Source organism: Theropithecus gelada, chromosome 13, assembly GCF_003255815.1.
Source record: "Theropithecus gelada isolate Dixy chromosome 13, Tgel_1.0, whole genome shotgun sequence".
NCBI lineage: Eukaryota > Metazoa > Chordata > Mammalia > Primates > Cercopithecidae > Theropithecus > Theropithecus gelada.
Genome location: NC_037681.1, coordinates 93,726,089 through 93,741,790, shown reverse-complemented (window position 1 = coordinate 93,741,790; position 15,702 = coordinate 93,726,089). Strand labels below are relative to the sequence as shown.

At 41.6% G+C, this 15,702-nt stretch overlaps 1 protein-coding gene across 18 annotated transcripts in view; it reads left to right on the top strand.

Annotated features, from left to right (window-relative positions):
- The window catches only part of SFXN5 (sideroflexin 5), a 131,300-nt gene that overhangs the window by 48,944 nt on the left and 66,654 nt on the right, over positions 1–15,702 (top strand). For all 18 annotated transcript variants that reach the window (XR_003115251.1, XM_025353691.1, XM_025353688.1 and 15 more), the window contains 3 exons: positions 1,399–1,425; positions 2,038–2,092; positions 4,345–4,370. Coding sequence is in view for 14 of the 18 variants with exons in the window: in XM_025353691.1 (XP_025209476.1) it covers positions 1,399–1,425; positions 2,038–2,092; positions 4,345–4,370 (108 nt within the window). In the remaining 4 variants the exon portion in view is untranslated. The remainder of the gene's footprint in view (positions 1–1,398; positions 1,426–2,037; positions 2,093–4,344; positions 4,371–15,702) is intronic.

Genomic DNA, 15,702 nt, shown 5'->3' with positions numbered 1-15,702 from the left:
TGGTGAAATCCCGTCTCTACTAAAAATACAAAAATTAGCTGGGCGTGGTGGTGAGCACCTGTAATCCCAGCTACTCAGGAGGCTGAGGCAGGAGAATTGCTTGAACCTGGGAGGCAGAGGTTGCAGTGAACTGAGATCGCACCACTGCACTCCAGCCTGAGCAACAGAGCGAGACTCCATCCCCCCCCCCCCAAAAAAAAGGCCTACTTTATCACATTATAACATCTGTAAAATGAAATGAGTCTTTTAATTGATGGGGGTCTTGGTATTATGGTCACAGTTTTCTTTCATATGTGGCACATAATAGTATATCTTAGGATCAGTGGTGTCTTAGATTCGATGCAATACAGTATTTAGGTCATTTGAAGGGATTGACAAATTATTCTGTTTCTCTAACCTGTCTCTTTGCTGGAAAGAGACAGCCTCATCAGCATTTGAAAGGAACTTTTTTCTCCCTACAGCCTTCTTATAATAACAACAGGCATAATAATGTCAGCAACAGTAAGCACTTATAAGCACATGCTATTGTGCTGACACTGCTCCAAGAGCTTCCCATTCACCTCTTTTTTTTTTTTTTTTTGTTTTTGTTTTTGAGACGGAGTCTCGCTCTGTCACCCAGGCGGGAGTGCAGTGGCCGGATCTCAGCTCACTGCAAGCTCCGCCTCCCGGGTTTACGCCATTCTCCTGCCTCAGCCTCCCGAGTAGCTGGGACTACAGGCGTCCGCCACCTCGCCCGGCTAGTTTTTTTGTACTTTTTTAGTAGAGATGGGGTTTCACCGTGTTCGCCACGATGGTCTCGATCTCCTGACCTCATGATCCGCCCATCTCGGCCTCCCAAAGTGCCAGGATTACAGGCTTGAGCCACCGCGCCCGGCCTCCCATTCACCTCTTAAATGACGCTGTGTTAGAAGCATGGCTATTAGGCCCATTCCACAGATGAGGAAACTGAGGCTCAAAGGTAGAAGTGGCACAGCAGGGAATCTAGGCTATCTCTGAAAAAATTATATTATGCTGCCACTAGTGATTCTGGGAGACAGTTGAAGTATCTTCATTTAAATTAGAGGTTTCTACCTGCTTATGACTTAAGAGTCAACTAGGGAGCTTTAGGAAAATGCTGAAAAAATTATCCAAGGAATTCTAAAGTGCAGACAGAGTCGAGAACCCCTGGCTTCATTGATCCGTGTTAGGTCCCCTAGCTCTGCCATTCTGGGACCTCTCTGGCGCCACACCCCCAGGGTAGGACGACTGCCTAGCCTGGGCTGGCAAGGACAGCCCGAGCTTCTTATGCTTTCGGAGCTGGATCCCTGGGTTAGAAAACATGGGTTGGAAACCTTAAACCAATATATGCTTTTGATTTTTGTTCTTTATTTTCTTTTCCTTTCTCTCTCTTTCTTCCAGCTCTGGAGTGCACAGAAAATCAAGCAGGTAATCCAGTTTTGGATTCTCTATTTCCTTCTCCGTGCTGTCCTGGACTCCACCCTGCCCTGTCCCAGGGATCTAGCGGAAGCTCCTCCTCCCATGGCTCTTCCGGGCTCTCACATTTGCCCTTGACTCCCTCACTCCTTCCTTCTGCCCTGGCACCCGAGGGCCAGAGTCTCTGAAGCCTGGAGCTCAGGCCAGGCTGGCCTTTGCCTGGGTTCTCTGAGCTCCTGCAAGAGACAGGGCTCTGTCCACAAAATCCTTATTATGTGCCTACCATGTGCCAGGCATGGGGGTAGAGGGCCTGCAAGGTAGACACTATCCCATTCCCCATGGACTTTTGCTGTCCACTGCATTCAGCTTTTAGGGTAAGTTAGGAGAAGGGGTGCTATCTGTTTATGGCCCATGGTTTGGTATTCTCTTGCCTCGAGTGGTGGAAAGGCCTAACTAGCCACAAGGCAACTCACAGCCACTGGTGTCTGAATCTTCCCAGAGAAGTTGTCCTCTTGCTTCTTCCTCTCCTAATGCCTCTGCTTGTCTCCGTCCTCCCTTCCCCTTCCCTGCTCCCCCTCCCTGCACCCTTGTCCCCACCCCATTCTCTGTTCCTGCTTTTTCCAGGCTATTCTACACCCGGACACCAATGAGAAGATCTTCATGCCCTTTAGAATGTCAGGTAAGCTCCTGGGGCCCTTCTGGTTCTGGTCAGCCTGGGGTGCTTACTCCAGTCACAGCTCCAGGAGCGTCCAGATGTTTTGGCCTAAGGAGGGGACAGAGCCTGTCACAATCGTGGCCATATTTGCACCTATATGTTCACCTCAGCTCACTTGTACAAGATGGGGGCCAGGCCTCAGAATCCTCTATGGAGCTTGCCTGGTTTTTCTGCCTGAGCAGTTGGGGTGGAGCTGGGCCTTCCACAGGCAAATCTGGTAGCCCACTCCACATCACTCAGCACTCATTAGGACAGCGTCAGTGATGCCTCCTCTAAGCAAGCCCTGGCTTCCACAAGTCATTCCCCCTGTCTTACCAGTGTGTGGCCTGCTGTTTCCTTCCAAGTCCTGCTTCCTGCCCTGCCCCTTTTAGGCAGTCAGTCTCTAGCTTAATTCTCTATTCTCTGATCCTGCAATTAGCCCTCCTTTCAGAATGGATGCACTGTTACTGCACTGCTGTGCACGTACAGAAGGTGGGATTCCTGTTCTGTGGAGACCAGGGGGCAGAGGGGAATACAAGATCCCTGCTCCAGGAAGTCCCAGTGGTCACTGAAGGGGTAGCTGTGTCTATGTGGGCTTTAGGGCTTAGAAAGCACTAGCAGGTACACGAGCTAGGCTGACATGCTGATCCCCCCTAACAGTTCTGAGAGTCTCCGCAGAGTCACACTCACGGGTGTGCTGACGCCTCCTTGTTGCCATTTCTCAGTGCAATGGGATGCACCCACCTTGAGTTATGAGGGTGGGGTGGGAGGGCACTGCTGCTGTTGCCTTGGGAGGGCCTCAGAGGGCTGGAGAAAGGCGGTCTAAGTCAAATGGGTCAGTCAGGGTCCCCACCCCCAGAGAGGCTGACCTCATTGGGAGCAAGAAAATAAACAACCAGGGAGTAGGTGGACATGTGATGTCATTATGTAAACTGGGGCGTTAAGTGCCCTGTGGCCCCCTTGCTTTGCCATGAAAAACTTCAAGGCTCTGAGCATTTTTTTTTTCTTTTTATTTGAGACAGAGTCTCACTCTGTTGCCCAAGCTGGAGTGCAGTGGCGTGATCTCTGTCATTGCAACCTCCACCTCCCAGATTTAAGCAATTCTCCTGCCTCAGCCTCCCGAGTAGCTGGGACTGCAGGCAAACACTACCACGCCTGGCTAATTTTTGTATTTTTTCATAGAGATGGGCTTTCACCATGTTGGCCAGCGTGGTCTTGAACTCCTGACCTCAAGTGATGCGCCTGCTTTGGCCTCCCAAAGTGCTGGGAAGGGCTCTGAGCGTCTTACAGTTGTGGTTGTAGATGCTCCCCAGTCCCTGCACCCGGCACAGCAGGCTCTCACCCTGAGCCTGGCTTCTTTTGTAATTCTTGACCTTTTTGAGTCATGCATTCCTCTGAGGCCCCGATCAAACTCTGGTTCTCTTCCCCAGAGAGAAGTGGGTAGGAGAGCCATGGCTCATGTGCGTGTGTGATTATGCGCACTCAGGAGCAAAGCTTCACTTTAGATGCAAGTCAATAAGGCCGATCCTGCTGTCCAGCCACTGCTCACCGGCTGCCATGGTTAGAGGTTGGGGACAAGAGGCTATCCACTGACAGCAGTTGGGGCTGTGGAGGGAGCCTCGCCCAAGGGCTGAGAGCAGCGAGGAGGCTGTACCCAGGGCCTGGCTGCGCTTCACCCCAGCTCCCTACTGCGCCACTGGGGATGCCACAGATTTAAGAAGCTCTGGCACTTAGAGGTGCATGGCTTAGGTGGGGAGGGAATTTTCTTTCCAGAAATGGTCATGATGCTGGCCAGGAAAATAAGGGCCTGTGTTAGAAAGACAAGCTGAGGGAAGAAGGAAGACATTCTGGGGTCCTTGGAGGATGTTCAGCCTCATGTAGTGAGCGTGGGCAGGGTGTGTCGTGCCTCGCAGGAAATCGTAGGAGGATCACCAAGTGTGAAGCAGTGATGCCCCAGGCCATGGGCAGCCCTGCCTGCAGGAACAGGCCTCTGGGTTCCAGGAGAGAGTGAAAGCTGCCTGGCCACAGGGGAGCAGAGAAGAGGAGACTGGGGACACAACCCCGGCAAGGGCTGAATGGGGAAAGGGTCTATGAGATTGGGGATGCCTCCCGCCTAACTGACCTGAACCCCTTCATTAGGGCCACTGATGGCCTAAGACCTAACCCGGAGGCTCCTGGGTATCTCAGGTGAGATGTGGGTAGATTATAAGGCCTGCCTCTTTTCTTCTCGTTCACAGGTTACATTCCTTTTGGGACGCCAATTGTAAGTGTTATCTTCAAAGGATTTCTTTTTCTAAAAAATAATTTTAAATGTCTAACTTTATGTTATTGCTCACAGATAATTGAGTTGTTGATTTAGGATAAATCAATTCCTGGAGAGAGATTACCAAATAAAATGATATGTATTTCTTACCGCATCTCTTGATGCCGATTGGCAAAGCTCTTTTCATAAAAAGCCTGATGACTTAAATCCAGCGTGGAGTCGAAAATTGCCTTCTTCCCTGCACGTTTTCTGTCCCCACTGTTGTCATTAGCACCTGCTAGTCATAGGGAAGTTTTCTCAAAGAACTTGGGAAGTAGGAGTGGAAGCATGCCTTCTGAAAAATCAAAGTTTAAAATTAATTCAGAAAGAATTTTCAGCATTCTTTTTGCTCAGTTTTATAATCAGGATTATGTTTACTCTTTATTTTTATTGGAATAAAACATACAGAAAGGTTCATTCATCATAAATGTACAGCTTGGTAAATTTTCAAAAAGCAAGCATATCCAGGGCTGGGCGCAGTGGTTCACGCCTGTAATCTCAGCACTTTGGGAGGCCGAGGTAGGTGGATCACGAGGTCAGGAGATCAAGACCATCCTGGCTAACATGGTGAAACTCCGTCTCTACTAAAAATACAAAAAATTAGCTGGGCGTGGTGGTGGGTGCCTATAGTCCCAGCTACTCGGGAGGCTGAGGCAGGAGAATGGCGTGAACCTGGGAGGTGGAGTTTGCAGCGAGCTGAGATGGTGCCACTGCACTTCAGCCTGGGCAACAGAGTGAGACCCCATCTCAAAAAAAAAAAAAAAGCAGGCATATTCAGTAAACATCACTTAGGTAAGGAACAGTTTGACACCCTCCCAACTGAGCTACTTCGGCCAGCTCACTTAAAGATTCAGAGCATCATCAGCATTTCAGAAACCTCACATGTGTCCTTCCCAGTCACCACCCCCACAGGAAATCACTTTTGTGACTTTTATATTTTAGTTTTGCTTGTTATTGAACTTTATATAAATGGAATCATCAACATGTGCTTTTTTGTGTGTGGCTTCTTTTACTCCACATTGTGAGATTTGCTCATATTGTCTGTAACATTCGTTTGTTCTTTTCTCATTGCTGTATAATATTCCATTGTCATAAATTTTCAGAGTTTCTTTATTCATACTGTTGGTGAACATTTGGGTTTTTCTAGTTTTGGGTTTACAACAAATAGTGCTGTTTTGAACATGCTTGTACAAGTCTTTTAGTGGATATACGCCCTCATTCCTCTTGGATACAGACCTGGGAAGCTAAAAGCAGGTAACAACTATAATAAATGCAATGTGTGATCCGAGAATGGATCCTGGGTTGGAGCAGGTGGTGTGTAAACTGTATTGCAGTTTCTTATAAAGCTAAAGATGCACTTACAATATGACCAAATAACCCTACTTTTAGGTATTTATCCAAGATAAATGAATGTGTTTATTTACACAAAGATCTGTATGTGAATGTTTGTAGTAGCATTTTTCACATTAGTCTAAAACTGGAAGCAGACAAGAGTGACCAACAGATGTTAAAACTATTGAGGAAAAACTAATTGAGAACAGAATATTTGCATAGTCTCAAATTTTCCTATAGATATCATAGATATTATTCCTTCCGTGTTAATTAGTTGGCATCCTCTTGAGTTTCCCTTCTGCCTCTTCCTTTAATATTTTCTTAAAACTATCAGTATTTAGATACTGTTAATACGGTCTTTGTGTTTTTTGGTTTTTTTTAAATTCAGGGGTAAAAATTTACTCCTGTCATTATTTATTTTGATATGCAAATTGGGCCACTTTTGACCCAACCTTAAAGCAGTTTCTCTATTTGACATGCCCCCTCAGTCTTTGAGAGCTTCAGTACTCTCTGACACAACAGGATATTCTAGGTTCATCTTTTCTTTTCTCTTTCTCTTTTTCTTTTCTTTTCCTTTCTCCTTTCCTCTTTCCTTTCCTTCATTTTCTGTCTTCATTCCTTCCTTTTTCTTTCTTTTTTCTTTTATTTTGTCTCACTCTGTCACCCAGGCTGGAGTGCAGTGGCAGGATCCTGGCTCACTGGAGCCTCAAACTCCTGGGCTCAAGTGATCCTCTTGCCTCAGCCTCCCAAGTACCTAGGACAACAGGCATGTGCCACGATGCCCAGCTAACTTCTCAAACATTTTTTTGTAGAGATGGAGTCTCATCATGTTGCCCAGGCTTGTCTTGAACTCCTGACTGAAAGCAATCTTCCCACCTCAGCCTCCTAAAGTGCTGAGATTACAATAGATTTGTCTGTACAGTACTTTCTTCGCCCCCATCCTAGAATAATTGATTTCTCCGAGGAGCCCTATTTCCTTTTAGAAGGAAATGATACTTAGAAACCAAGATCTTGATTTTGGGGGTACTCATTGTTACTGGAGTGTCATTGCTTCTGGATATTCTTAGGGGACAGAGCTAGGAGATACAACTTTTAAAAATTCATGAGTTTATACTGATACCTGTAATTCCCATCAAACATCTCAGTGTTCATTTGTTCTCCCATTTCATATTTGAATCTCCCTTCTCCTAATGAGATTCCAACAGTATATTTACTCACTTGCAAAATCTTATACATACAAATAAGAGTTTTCAGAATTGCTACATCAATATCACTCTCAAAATACTACTAACTAAAGCCCAAGATTTCTTTGAAGTTCTTTTTGTCTTAGAAAGTATCCTGTTGAGAGTACACAGTCAGAGTACCATGTTCAAAAGTTTCTTGAATTAATTTTTTTCTTATGTGTTTATGTTATCTACTTGATGTACAGTTATAGGTTTAACTGATTTCTGTCGGCATTCCATTTTAGTTGTTTCTCCATTCTTACTAATTTATTTTTTGATATTTAGGAGATAGGAATAGTTTAAAAGTCCAAGCTATTTAAAAAGATGTACTCATAAAAGTTCCACTCCCCTTCCTATCCCTGCTACCTCCTCCTCACCTATCCTCTGTAGGTAAACAACTTCTCCTTATTTTTTGTGTGTGAGAATAAACAGATACAAATATCTGCTTTCCCCCTTTTTTCTTATATAAAATGTAGTATACTATATACAGATGTGTCTAACTTACGATGGTTCAACTTACAATTATTTGTATGATATGTGACAGCAGTATACATTCACTGAAAACAATACTTGCAATTTTGAATTTTGATCCTTTCCTAGGCTAGAGATATGTGATTGATACTTTAACCATGCTGGGCAGTGCAGTTCCCAGTCAGCCATGTGATCACAGGAGTAAACAACCCATACTACAATGTACTCTGTTGCCAGTGTTTTTTTGAATATTGCATTCTGTGTTTCACATCCCATCACGTCAACAAAATGCCCATTTTCAACTTATGATATGTTCAGTTTATGATGGGTTTATCAGGTGTAACCACGTCATAAGTTGAGAAGTATCTGTACACCCTTTTGCACAATGGTTTTTTCCGCTCGATATATCTGTTTTTTGTGGGTTTGTTTGTTTGTTTGCTTGTTTGTTTTAGACAGAGTCTCACTCCGTCTGTCGCCCAGGCTGGAGCACAGTGGCATGATCTCTGCTCACTGCAGCCTCTCATGCCAGGTTGAAGCGATTCTCCTGCCTCAGCCTTCTGAATAGCTGGGATTACAGGTGTGTGCCTCGACGCCTGGCTGATTTTTGTATTTTTAGTAGAGATGGGGTTTCGCCATGTTGGCCAGGCTAGTCTTGAACTCCTGACCTCAAGTGATCCGCTCACCTCAGCCTCCCGAAGTGTTGGGATTACAGGCATGAGCCACTGCCCCAGCTCTTCCACTTGATATATCTTGAAAATCACTGTATATCGATTTATAGAGATCTTCCTCATTATTACGTTTTTACAGCTGTATAGTATTCTACTAAGTGGAAGTACCATGATTTATTTAGATAATTTCTTACATTAGATTATTTGTAATACTTTGCCATCATGAATAATGCCAAAATGATAATCTTATGATATTGTTGGACTATATCTTGAGGGTAAATTCCTAGGTTCTATGGAAGGACTAATTAAATAGACATTTCTAGAAAGATTGATCAAGACGAAAGAGAGAAGATACAAATAAACAGCATTAGCTATAACAAGTACAATAATTATAGATGCAGTAGCAGAATAAAAGATCTGAATGCATTGAACAACTCAAGGCAATACATTGAAAGACTTAGAAGAAATGAATACATTTCTGGGAAAATACAGCTTACCAAAACTGCCTAGAAAGACGAAATATAGAGTCTTTTTCTTTTTTTTTTCTTTTCCTTTTTTGGAGACAAGATATCACTCCGTCTCCCAGGCTGGAGTGCAGTGATGCGGTCATGGCCCACTGCAGCCTCAAATTACTGGACTCAAGTGATCCCTCCTGCCTCAGCCTCCCAAAGCGTTGGGATTACAGGCATGAGCTGTCACACCTGGCCTTAAAATCTGAATATACCTATAAATAAAAGGAAATTTAATTTGCAGTTTAAAATATTTGTACCACAGAACAAACAAACCAAAAATTATCACTGGGCTCTGATCTTACAGGTGACTGTACCCAAAGGAATAGCTGACCTCAATTTTATAAAGCTTTCAAAAGAGAAAAAAGTGCCAGGCATAGTGGCTCACGCCTCTTATCCCAGCACTTTGAGAGGCTGAGGCAGGGGAATCACTTGAGGCCAGGAGTTTGAGACCAGCCTGGGCAACATAGCAAGACCTCGTCTCCATTGAAAAAAACAAAAAAGAGAGAGGAAAAAAAGGAAATCTTCCCAGTTTATTTAATGAGGCACTTTGAGACCAATACCAAAGTAAATATAAGACCGAAAAAGTATGAGCCAATATCACTTATGAAATTACATGCAAAGATTATGAAATAAAATAATAACAAACTGAATCCAGCAATGCATCAAAGTACAACATAACGAAATGCTTTTTACTAAATACAACATTGGAGAATATATTAATATTAGTTCATCACACTAAGAAACTGAAGAAGAAACATGATTTTCCCAGTAGATACAGAAAAAGTATTTGATAAAATAAAACATAACTCAATTTACAGTAATAATTATTATGATAAAAACAGAACAGATTAGGTCTAGAAGGAACTTTCTTAACTTGATAGTGTCTATAAAATTTATTTAAACCAACCATAGCAGGCACCTGTCTTAAAGATGAAACAAAGGTAAATTCTTGATGTGTAGGACAGGGTAAGAATGCCTGATAATGTTGCTTCTATCTAACATTTTCCTGGAAGACTAGCAAGTGCAGTAAGACATGAAAAAACAAACAGTTATTATTGTTTATAGAGTTGGAAAGAAAGAAAGAAAAACATTTATGAGAATAGACAAACTATTGGAACTATTTTAAAAGATTTCTGGATGTAAGACAAGTATACAAAAAAATTTGTATGCTTGTAAACCTAAAACAAACATCTAGAATATGATTTTTGTAAAAGATGTCATTTACAATAGTATTTTAGACAATAAGGGATATAAAAATAAATTCAAGAAACAATATTCAAGACCTTTACAGAGAAACCTATACAACTTTATTGAAGGACATTGGAGATCTAAAGAAGTAGAGAGCTGTATCATTTTGTTTTCTTCAAATTAAAATCTATATTCAATGTAATTTCAGTCATAATCTCAGCAGGATTTGTTATGGAACTTGACAGGTTCCTATGAAAAGTTACATGAATACAAGCTAAGGGATAAGAATAGCGAAGACAATTTTCAAGAATGAGGTGGTGGGAGAGGACTCACCCTACCAAATATTATAAGACAACTTGGTTTTGATACAGTGATAAGCAAATATGTCAATGAAACAGAACGCAGAACCTGGAGACATGCCTATATGGAAACTTAAGATTTGACTAAGGTGGCATTACAAATCAGTGGAGAAGAAGAACAAACCATCTGATAATATGGTGCTGAGACAGCTGGCTACCTATGTGGAAAAGAAAGAAAATCAGATCTCTACATCACCTTATACACAAAAGGACATTTAAATATGAAAAGAAAATATTTGCAGCAATGTTTATGATAGCAAAAAATTGGAAACTGCTGAAATTCCATCAACAAGAAAATGAATCAGTCATGGCTTAGTCACCCAGTGGAATGCTTAACACAGGAAAGAAAACAATGAGCAAGGGCGACATTTATGAATATGGATAAATTTCAAAAACAATGTTGAATGAAAAAATAGTAGCAGAGTAGTAATGCTCTCTGTCCTTTATATAATGTTAAAAGATATGCAAAGCAATATTATATATAGTTTATGAGTACATTTTTAATGCATCCTTAAAAACATTCATGGGAACAATTAGCACCGGCTTCGTGATACTGTTTACCTCTGGGGAGAGAAAGCAATGAAATTTAGCAGGAGAACAGGGGGTGCTTCGTTTGCATTTATAGTGTTTCATCTCTTAAAAACATCTTCACAAAAAAATTGACGAAATAAGATTGGACATATATGGATGCTCGTTATCCTCTAGACTTTTCTGTATCCTTGGAAGATTTCATTTTATACATGTATTTAAAAATATATAAATATATCAAGAGAGATATTATTCACATCTCTATTTTTATGTTGTTGCCCTGAAACTACTACATTGTTCTGAAATATTCTGAAAAAGGTTTATAAATTTCCCACCATAATTGTGTGTATGTATGAGTGTGTGTTTCATTTCTTTGCATTTCTTGCAGTTGTTTTATCGATGCAATGGTGTTTGGTGTGTTCAGACAGTTTTGTCTTCTTGATATCATCTGTGTCTCTCAAACACACACACACACACAAAATATCCCTGTTTCATTGATTATTCTTGCCTTGAATTTTACTTCTCTTAATATTTTTTATTCCTGTTTTGCTTAATTGACTTGTATTATGTATCATTGCCTATACCTTTATGTCAGAGTCATTTAATTTCTGTGCTATTTTGTGTTACACAACTCTTTTGGACAAAATATAGCTGAATTCTACTTTTGCTGCGTAAAAAGGCTACTTACATTTAACCCAGTTTGAGAAACACTGCCTTTAATTTTAATGAGAAATGGAGCCCTTTTGTATTTATTCTGCCACTGATAATTATGACTGTATAGCCCAGCTGTCAAATGGGTTTTGTTGTTGCTGTTAGCTTTTTATTAAGCTTTGTTTTTGTTTCCACTTCTTTTCCTGATTTATAGTAGAGAAAAGGTCCTTTAGTTTCTTTAGTTTATAAGGGGAACATCCTAATTTTCTCTACTTACCATTCATCTGTAATATTTTATAGTACAGAGAGGTTACATTATATATACTTTATAATCAAGAGTCAAATAATAAGTATGACTTCCCTAACGCTACCCACATAGGAAGAGACTTGTAGCATGTAATTTCACTCTACTCTCTACTTGATCATTTTACCTCCCTCCACACACCTGCCAAGTTTTTGGAAATCATCTGGAATGTCATCAGATTTATAAAGCCTTTCTTAACACCTGTATTATACTTCACAATTATTTAGCCTGTGTGTGTGTGTGTGTGTGTGTGTGTGTGTTGTTTGGCTAGAATACCTTTTTGAACAATATTCAGAATACAGGGGCAATATGCCTTTCTGAATCTTTGCATATCTGGAGATCTTTTTTTTCCCTTTCATACATGAACAATAGTTGGCCTGATTTTCTTTTCCTTTCTAGGTAAACTTCCCCCTTCCCCTGGAATCGTTTGGTATTTTTTCTCTTTATCTTTGGAGTTCAGAAATATCTCCTAGGATTTAAAAAAAAATCTTCTCTGTATATTTTATAAAATTATACAAGTAATACATGAATATGTTCTTTGGGATTCAAAAATACCACCAAGAATGTTTTATAAAGAATATTTTTAAAGTTATACAAGTAATATATGAATGTTCTCTCGGCTCGGAATTTAAACAATACAAACAAAAGTAGAGGTCCTTGTGATGCTCCTCAACCCCGAATTTCTGCCCAGAGTAACCCCTGTAGGAAGTTTGGTGTGTGCCTCTAGGCTTTTTCTAGATATCTGCATACATTTAAGTCATTTAAAATTTTTTTTGTTTTGTGGATTTTTCCATTAAAAAGATAACAATATACGTATGTATCTATGGTTAGCTTATGACACTTAGCAGTTTGCCTCCATAACGATTGGCTTCATTTATTTATTTGTTTGTTTTCTCTGCTGAATGGCACCGTCTCTTCCAGTGTGATGGGTTGTGGTTATTTCCGATTATTTGCTGTTAGAAACGATTGTGCTATGAAAAATCTTTGTAAAGCCATTTTTACACAAGGATAAGGGTTTCTAAAGGGCACTTCCAGAAAGTGAATTTGCTGCTTAAAAAGCTACGCACATTTACATCTTTAATAGATATGGCTGAATTTCCCTTCAAAAAGACTGTATTTCCCCATGCTTTCGTAACACTAGTATTCATTCATCTTTTTAATGTTTTTGCCAGGCTGATGGGAGAAGGGGTAGGTTCTCATTATGCTTTTAATTTTTATTTCCATAAACACCGAAAAGATGTTGGTGCTTTTTAAATTTATTTATTGGCGATTTGTATTCCCTCTTCTCTGAATTACCTGTTCACACTCTTTGTCCATTCTTCCATGGGCCATATTTTTCTAGTTGATTTGTAAGAGCTCTTTATATATTTTGGACATAAATCCTTTGGGTTATATATATGGCAAGTCTCTTCTCCAGCTGTTTATCCCTTATTCTCTGGTGTCTTTGTTATAGAAAACTTTTAAATATTGATGTCTTTAAATATAATGATCTATCTTTTGATTGATTTTGAGTCTTTTTCCACTCCTCACCTCCATCTCCTTTATTAAAATAACTGAGGCCAGGAGTGGTGGCTCACGCGTGTAATCCCAGTACTTTGGGAGGCCAAGGTGGGAGGATTGCTTGAGCCCAGGAGTCTGAGACCAGTCTGGGCAACACAGGGAGATCTCATCTCTACAAAAAAGTTAAAAAATTAGCCAGGCATGGTGGTGTGCGCCTGTGGTCCGCGTTACTCGGGAGGCTGAGGTGGGAGGATTACCTGAGCTGAGGAGTTTGAGGCTCCAGTGAGTTTTGATTGTGCCACTGCACTTCAGCCGGGGTGGCGCAGTGAGACCCTGTCTCAAAATGAATACATAAATTAAATAAAGATAAAATAACTAGATTTGTGAAAACTATGTCTTGGAGTCAGCTCTTGGATGTATTTATCAATTCTATATTCTAAGTATTCATTTATGCTTTTGTTTTTATAATATCCTTTTTTCCCTCTTTTCTTTGTTTGTGGTTGGTTTTCTTACTTTTTGCCTTGAATGCTTAGTTTATTTATTTTCCTTCTAATGAAAGTGTTTAGTGCTGTGAATTTGCCTCTGAATATATCTAAAACATGGCTATATCTGATATGTTTTCATATATAGTGATCTTATGTTGTTATTTTCTAAATAAGCTTGAAATTATAATTTCAAATCCTCTTTAGTCAATTAGAAGAACACATTTTAAATTCTAAGTGGTTGGGTTTTAAAAAATGTGTTCTTTTGTTATGTTCTAGCTTGTCTTATTTTCAGAGAGAGTGACCTCTACAATTTTGCCAGTTGGGATTTATTGTGGTTTTCTTTGTAGCATGGTATCTGAATATGCCACTTAGGATCAGGGTCATCTGCATGTAACAAAGTCCAAAATAACAGTGGCTTAAACAAAATAGTTTATTTCTCTCTCATGTCAAAGAAGTTTGGAGATAGGCAGGACCCCCACAGTATCATCAGGAACCCAGACTTCCATTTTCAGTACTGGCTTCTATTGTAAAAAGTCACCCCATAGCCCGAGATGGCTGCTGGAGTTCCAGCCATCACATTCACATTCCAGAGAGGAGAAAGAAAAGAAGAATAGTAGGCTGTATCTCCCAACTGAAATACATTTATCTTTAAGATACAGCCTCTCTTTAAGGAGCCTTTTTGGAATTTCCATGCAACAGTTCTGCTTACATTTCATTTAGAATTTAGCTGGGTATATAGTTGATCCCCAATTATATAAGGATTCTATTAGTAAGAAAGAAGGGAAGAATGGTGATAGGTAGGCAAACAAGAATGCCATAATAACTTCTATAAATATTCCATCAACACTTTAAAAGATATACCATTTAGTGGTATCATCTCCTTGTTAAACTGGGTAAGTGGATATTTGAAATGGCAAAAGTTGAATGTGGGGCTCATTTTTCCCTGAGAAGCCAAATGGAGTCTTACACAATTACCAGCTGCCATCAAGTGGGAAGAACTGGCTAACCCAGTAGATGCCATCACTGTCTTCGATTCACAACGGGTTACTGAGGGTCACCCCATACGTTTCCACTCTCTCCTCACCCTACCCAAGACAAGCCCATCATTGCAGGGTCACTATGGCCCTGTAGGCAGGTGGGGGACTTGGATGCTGATCCACTCGCATGCCATTCAGGGGTTCACTGCTGAAGCAGATGTGTGAATGTCCTATCAGGACCGATCCTCTCCCAGGCTGGAGCAAACATCCCTCTATGAATACACGCATGTGGTGTGAGAAGAGGATGCCCTGGCCTCCAAGATCCTGTGTGAATACTTGATGGAGGGAAAATGGGGAGCATGGCCTGGGATACCTCCCAGCAGCTATACGAGGCAGCCAGAACCGAAATGACGATGCTCACCTATCCCCACTTCCTAGCCCCAAATATCTGTATCCTGGGGTTCAGAACAGTCAAGCCAGAGGCTGGGTCTCCAGAGGAACCATTGGATTTGAAGAACCTGTGGCCTTCCACCTTGGCACTTTCACATGGACAAGCAACGTGGTCCGTCCCCATTCCTCCCCACCCCTGGGCCACTGCCTCGTCTTGTGTGGAGGGAGCATGCTGGCTGCTCCAGCGCTTTCTGCAGCCCCATCAGCTCCTCCAAGGCCCTGCTGTCGCCTAGTAGCACCGAACATTTAAGCAAATGCCTGGTCTGAAGGGGAGTGAAAGTTCCAGTCCACACCTTAGGAAAGCCCCTGGTCTGATGGAGTGGGTAAGAAAATATACGCATGCAGAAGCCACTAAAAATGCTTACCAAAATAGAAACGAGGGTGCCAGCGAATGTGCTAGGAACTGGGTCCCTGAGTGATGAAGGGAAGGGGCGAGTAAGGCTGGCAGGTGCCTCAACTGAGAAGCTTCTGGAAACCACAGTGAGGCTGCCTTCTGCCCAGGTGCACATCCCCGGCTTGACCCCGACGCTGTTCCCACTTTGCCCGGGAGTCACCTCGCCCTACCCTGCTCACCCCCCAGAGCTCAGGAGAAACGAGCTGGTTTTCTCCCAGAGGCTGGTGCCAGTTTAGTCAGCAGATTTCACA